The sequence below is a fragment of the Chrysochloris asiatica genome, unplaced genomic scaffold, assembly GCF_000296735.1.
Source record: "Chrysochloris asiatica unplaced genomic scaffold, ChrAsi1.0 scaffold00219, whole genome shotgun sequence".
Taxonomy (NCBI): Eukaryota; Metazoa; Chordata; class Mammalia; order Afrosoricida; family Chrysochloridae; genus Chrysochloris; species Chrysochloris asiatica.
Window position 1 is genome coordinate 1,701,479 of NW_006408737.1, and position 6,574 is coordinate 1,708,052.

At 44.5% G+C, this 6,574-nt stretch overlaps 1 protein-coding gene across 1 annotated transcript in view; it reads right to left on the bottom strand.

The window, feature by feature from the left end:
* Positions 1-6,243, bottom strand: part of NRIP3 (nuclear receptor interacting protein 3) — a 39,005-nt gene extending 32,762 nt beyond the window's left edge. Inside the window, exons 1-2 of the mRNA XM_006873028.1 lie at positions 6,198-6,243; positions 5,610-5,770 (exon numbers count right to left, since the gene is read on the bottom strand). Of these exons, the coding sequence (XP_006873090.1) occupies positions 5,610-5,770; positions 6,198-6,243 (207 nt within the window). The remainder of the gene's footprint in view (positions 1-5,609; positions 5,771-6,197) is intronic.
* Between the last annotated feature and the right edge of the window lie 331 nt (positions 6,244-6,574).

A 6,574-nucleotide genomic window follows, 5' to 3' on the forward strand; every position in this document is an offset into this window, starting at 1 on the left:
CAAAGTATGAGAGACAAAGTCTGGCCATCCTGGCTTCCAAGGAGCATTGTGGCTATACTTCTTCCTATACAGATTTGTATGTCCTTTTAGCAGTCCATAGTACTTTTAATATTCTCCTCCAACATCATAACTCCAGTACACTAATTCTTTCATTGTCTTATTTATTCATTGTCCAACTTTCATATGCATATAAGGTTATTGAAAATACCATGACTTGGGTCGGGTGCACCTTAGTTCTCAAGCTGACATCTTTGCTCTTAAACATTTTAAAGAGATTTTGTGCAGCAGATTTACCTAATGCAATGTGCTGATTTCTTGACTGCTGCTATTATGAATGTTGATGGCTGATCTGAGCAAAATGAAGTTTTTGACAATTTCAATCTTTTCTCCATTTATTATGATGTTATTTATTGGTCCAGTGGTGAGGATTTTTGTATTCTTTACATTGACGTGCAACCCATACCAAAGGTTGTGGTCTTTGATAGCCATCAGTACATATTTTAAGTCCTTTTTGCTTTCAGCAAGCAAAGTTGTATCATCTGCATATCGCAGATAGTTATTGTCGCCTTAGAAGACAGCATAAAATACCAGTACAACATCAGGGTCTGGCCCAAATTGAAGATTTCCAGAGCCATGACTATATCCTAATAGTAGCAAACAGTGCTTGAACACCTGCTGAGTTATGGCTGTCTGTAGGTTAGGGATGTTACACAAACCACCAGCTGCTCTAATTAACAAAGATTATGATCAGGTATAGCAGACACTCAGGAGTGAACATAACTGATCATTTAATGGTTAGTTGGCTTTCCTGTTTTCTACTGTCCTCCCCAATCTTCATTACTAATTTTAATCAGTTTTGCTAAAGTACTTGGTTATAAGCAAAATTAATTGTAGATGAAGAAAGCAAAACTCTATTGCTGGACAAGTAAGGATATGGCCTGATGCACATAGGACATTAATATCATCATACAGGAAAGAAAGCATGTTCTCATGGGACATGACTGTCCTGAAATTTTGAAAGTCCTTAGCACAGTAAGAATGTTTCTGAACACAGTAGCTAAAATAAAAAAAATTGCAATAGGTAAAACTCCATGAACAGAGATTTCTTTTTTCCTTCAGATGCATCCAGTGGTTTTAAAATAAATTAAATATAATATTATTCACTCATATATCTGGTTTAGATCTTTCTTTTTTTGAACATTTTATTGTGGCTTGGGTAAAGTTTACACATCAAAAGAGCTAATTATTTTCCCATTTAGCAACTTATACATATTTTATTTTATGACACTAGTTTCAATTCCCTCAATGAAACAGCACTCTTCCTACTTCCTCTCTGGGTTTGTTTCCATCCACTCATCTTTTCTATCCCTTCCTTGCCTTCCGAATTTTGTTTTGGGGCAAATGCTGCCCTTTTGGTCTCATATGGTTGATGGTTCTGAGGCACATGTTCCTCACAGAAGTTAGTGTTCAATGTATATAGGTCTATTCAATGTATAGGCTGAAAGTGATCTTCAGGAGTGGGTTTAATTCTAGGTTTGAAAAGTGTCTAAGGACCATAGTGGGATCCTGGTGTGGTGCTGTGGGATAAAGCACTAGACCACAAGGTTGGTGATTCAAACGCACCAGCCACTCCTTGGAAACCTTATACAGGTTCTCTATGAATCAGAACTGACTGGACGATACTCAACAACAACAAGGGCCACAGTCTTGGGGATTCCATCGTAAGGAAGTCTGGTCTTCCTTATGAATTTGAATTTCATTCTACATTTGTTCCCATTTTGTCCCAAGACCTTCTATTGTAATCCCAATTAGACCAGTTGGTAGTAGTAGCCACCCCATCTAGTTCTTGTCTAGGACTAATTTAAGCTGTGGTTTATGTGGTCCATTAGTTCTTTGGATTGTTTCCTTCAGTTTTTAATTTCTTCACTCTTCTTTGATCCAGAAGGAAAGAGACCAATAATTGTGTCTTAGATATTGCTGTTGTCAAGTACTGTTGAGTCTATTTTGACTTATAGTAACCCTGCATGGAGTTTCTGTGGAGTGGCTGGTAGGTTTGAACCTCTGACCTTTGTGGTTAACAGACCAGCTCATATCCTACAGTCACTGCTCATCAAAGACACAGAACATTGTCTTTATGGATTATGTTACGCTAATTGACCTAGCTTTCCCCTGAGACTATGGTCTTAAACCCTTAAATCCAGTGACTAAGTCCCTCAAGGTGTTTGATTATAGCTAAGAAGTTTGCATAACTTTGCCCCCTATGTTGTTGTTGTTAAGTGCCGTCCAGTCGATCTCGACCCATAGCGACTCTGTATAGGGTTTCCAAGGAGCAGCTGGTGAGCTTGAACCACCGGCCTTGTAGTCCAAACGACTTTGCAGTCTGACACATTAGCCCACACCAGGACTCCTTGTCCCCTGTATGCACTACTATATGCCTGGAAATATTTGCAGCACATACCAATACATATTTTAAAATATCCTCTGACAAATCTATATATGCTCATGGGTGTACTCTCATATACTATCCCACATCTGTTCAATTTACATATATACCTATGTATCAACTAATAAATTATTTGTTATTACTGTTATTGCAGGATTGTGTATGTAACTATTGTTGCCTTTTACTCCTGTATACCTCCTAGGGTCTTCCTTTGCCTTCGTTATGTTATGTTGGCCTCCCTTATATTGTATTACTTTTTACTTCACCCAAGTTGATTCACGTTTACTCTCTAATTAGTGAGTTCTCCCTCCCATTCCTTGTAACCATCAAACATAAAGTTGTGTAATAGTCATCTCATATACTAGTTGCCCTTTTCTGATTGACCTTTTCTTATTTCACTCAGAATGTCATCCAGGTTCATTCATGCTGTGAGATGTTTTGAGTTTAATTCTTAATCTAAGATAGAGTAAGTAGCATGAAATGAAAGAACAAACAAAATAAGAGAGCCAGACATAAGAAATAAAATTAATTTTCTACAACAGACTTTGTGGCAGTGACATCTATACAAACAGGAATAGGACACAGTCCCTTCTCTAGGGCCAAGAGAACAAGGTCACCTTCGATTGCTTATGGGAGCTCTTTGCTAATACAAACAGAGTTGGTAGGCTGTCATCAAACAGCATACACTGCAGAAACACCATGGTAGGAGGTAGCTGATTCAGAAAACCCAGCAGTACAATTTGAACATAGGTCACTAGTACAAGGAAAACCAACCTAAGATGTTCAGTCGCACTAGCACAAATCCCAGAGTCAATGAAAATTAATTTGTTCTTTGCCCATGACTCCCATCTTCCTCTGGTGCCATCCCCTCCTTTCTCATCCCCTCTCTTGAATTTGCACTATAACCCATTTCAAACAAGAACTGTTCAATTCATTTTTGCACCCTACAAATTTCATTTCCATTGAAAGAAAATGGCATCAACACGGGTCTATTCCACTATATGAGGGTGCTTCAAAAAGTTTGTGGAAAATATCCAGGATCTTTTCATTCCATTTTTCCATGAACTTATTGAAGTCCCCTTGTAAGTAGCCATAAAATAAGTGTGTTTCTAAGGTTATTCCTAAAATTGTACCAAGGCAGCAACCTCCATTCCAAGAGAGGTAGCGTGTTGCCTCATCCCAGCACTCACAACACCCCTCATCACACCTCAGTCTACCTGGCCTTTTGTGACCTGTTGTAGCTCTTTTGTGCAATCACCTGTATATTTAAAGTGTGAGAAAAATGACAATGGGGGAAAAAAGTGGGCACTATGGTTCAGGGCCTCATAGCCAACTCCTTTATGTCACATCCATGGCAATACCCTGCTTCTTGCGGATGCTTCTTCCTTGCAACCTACTGTCTGTGCTCTCTTCTATAAGCTTTTGGGTGAATCAACCGAGACAGACAGGGGTCAGAAAAGCAGATGGAATTCTTCCTACACAGGATGAAGTAGTATAAGGATGCCTAGGTAGGAGGATATAGGTGATTCCTCAAGGCTGGGAAATTCCTTGACAGCCCAGAACAACCAAGTGTCTATCATATTTTAAATCCAGCATGGAATGAAAAAATGTTCCACACTGTAATTCTTCTAATACTTTCCTGTTTATTAGTTCCTGAGGCGCTCAGGAACCACAAATATTTTGACCTAAAAATTAGAAGGCTTGGACTTAATTTGCTAAATGAATGTAGAGTACTTTAAAGTGACAGACCAGAAGAGAGCTTTTTTTTTAAAGAAATACATTTCAGTTTCTGACCACTGTAGTGGAGCATAAGTCAGACTGATGCTCTTGTGGCTTGTGCATGAAAAAAATCATTGTAAAAACAGAACACACACAAAAAAACAATAACTGGGATACATATCCCCTGCACATAAATTACTAACAATAATTACCACAGAGTAGAGAAGGCAAATTTAATACTGAGGAAGGCAAATTTAATACTGAAGCCTATGTGAGGTTTTTTTTTCTTCTTCTTTCTTTAAAGGAAGTAGTAGATGCAGGAGTTCTGCCCTTTATAGTCATCCTGAGACTGGAAATGGCAATTTCAGTGACAAAAACAAAAGCTACAAAACAAACAAACAAACAAACAAACAAACAAAAAAACGTAGAAAAATCACAACGAGCACTGAATTTAACTGTAAAATAAATAGTTTAACTAATGGTTCATAAATTACAACCCAGTTGAATTCAGTGATGGTGAAGTTTAAGAGAACACACTATAAAGAAAACTCCAGATGAAATGACGAAGTTAAAGATAAATTTGGCCTAGCACCCCTAGAGTTGCTGACATCTAAAAATAAGATACATCTCTTTATACTAGCAAACCCGAACCATCCATCCCCACCCAATGGAGAGTCCTGGGGCTTCTGCTGCTTACTGCGAAGAAGAGCTCCGCACAACCTTGCTAGAAAAAACGACTGCGCCAGCCCAGTCACAATTAGGTAGTCAGAGAGATGGAGCAGCCGGCCTTCCTCCCTCTCCCCCTCCTTGGGGCTAATAGGAAAAGAGATGAGAATGATGAAATATTTGGGTTCAGGAAAACTTCCTGTTCAACCCTTTTGCTCTCTTCCCACCAAGGATGGAATGGCAAAGACGGACACGATCAAAATCAAACGGAGGCTGATTTTTTCCAATAGAGGAAAATGGATTCAATAAAAGTGCCAGGAAATCTCACTTTCCACTTCTCTCCTCCTCACACCCATGAGGAGTCACCTCTGTCTGGGTCACAGGACCAGCCAAGCAGTCTGTGAGGCACTGGGAGCTTCGCTCTCTGCAAGGCGCAAGCCCCAGCCAACCAAAGGCGGTATTAATCATGGGAAGGCAAGGCGGCCTGCGAGCAAGAGGGCAGGCTAGGGACCCGTCCTCGATTCGAGAGCAGAGACACGCAGGCAAGAGGCAGCGAGGCAGGGAGTGCGAGCTGAGAGTCCTAAGATAAATTGCACCAGGCAGATGCTGGCTGGGTGGAGAGGGTTCAGGACAGAGCCACAGTCAGAGCGCGGACGGCCGCGGGGCCGGGGCAGTGACTCAGTGAAAGCGGCAATGGGCGGGCCCGGGGGAAATCACCCAGGTGAAGGTGATGGGCGACAGGCGCCTGGGCAAGCCAGCGGTGCGGCCGCGGGGAGCTCACCGTGTCCTTGGATGAGCCCAGCTTCTTGAGGCCGTCCAGGGGCAGCAAGTCGGCGGAATCCTTGTGAATGAACTGCACGGCCTGTTTCATCCGCCTCTGCTGCCGCAAAGACGCCGCTTCCCGCATGTCGGTTTCCTTGCGGCCGCCCTCGGTGAGGAGCCCTGAGTAAAACATCGCTGAGGCGCCAGCGGCCCAGCGTCCAGTCGGCTCCTGGCTCACCAGCCGCGCTCAGCCTCGAGCTCCACCAGCGCAGCGAGAGCTGCGCGCCGCGCCTTTTATAGCCGAGCGTGACGTCATGGAGCAGTCGGTGCGCGCGCGGAAGGCGGGGCCGAGCCTTGTCCCGGCCCGAAGCGCAGCTCCCCAGCGCCCCACCCCGTTCTGATGCCCACCTCTGCTGGGTCGTCCCGCCCCAGGGAAGAGCGAGCAAGAACTGGATGGCGCTGGCGGGGCTAACCACTGCGGCCTCCGCAGCCAGTCGCCCACTAGCATTGCAGGTGCCCACATCCTCTGGATGTGGATGGGGTGTGGGACCTAACAGCGGAGCAGCCTCTCCTTCCCCAGCCACCGCCCCCCGGGGTACCCGCTCACCTGTCCACGCCGTGGCAGATCCAGGGATCACCGACAGCTGGGCCATGCCCCGAGTCCGGACGCCCGCACCGCTGCTCAGCTTTGCAGATTCCCGCGATGTGGCGCCCCAACCTATGCGCCCCCTCCCGGAGCCCCTGCACCCGCTGCTGGTACTCAGGAGGGCTGGCGACACAGACAGAAGTTGTGAGAGTTCAGGATTTCTCCAACTTCAGGTCCGTCCCCACCCACTGGGACACGTGACTGGGGAGGGGGCAGCCCCGGCGGACAGACTGGAGCTGGCCCTCATTGGACTCTTCTTTATCTACACCCTCTGTCCGGCACCAGAGCTTGCAAGCGAGTAAAGCATGACCTGGCGGGGTCTGGGGAGTGGACAGGGT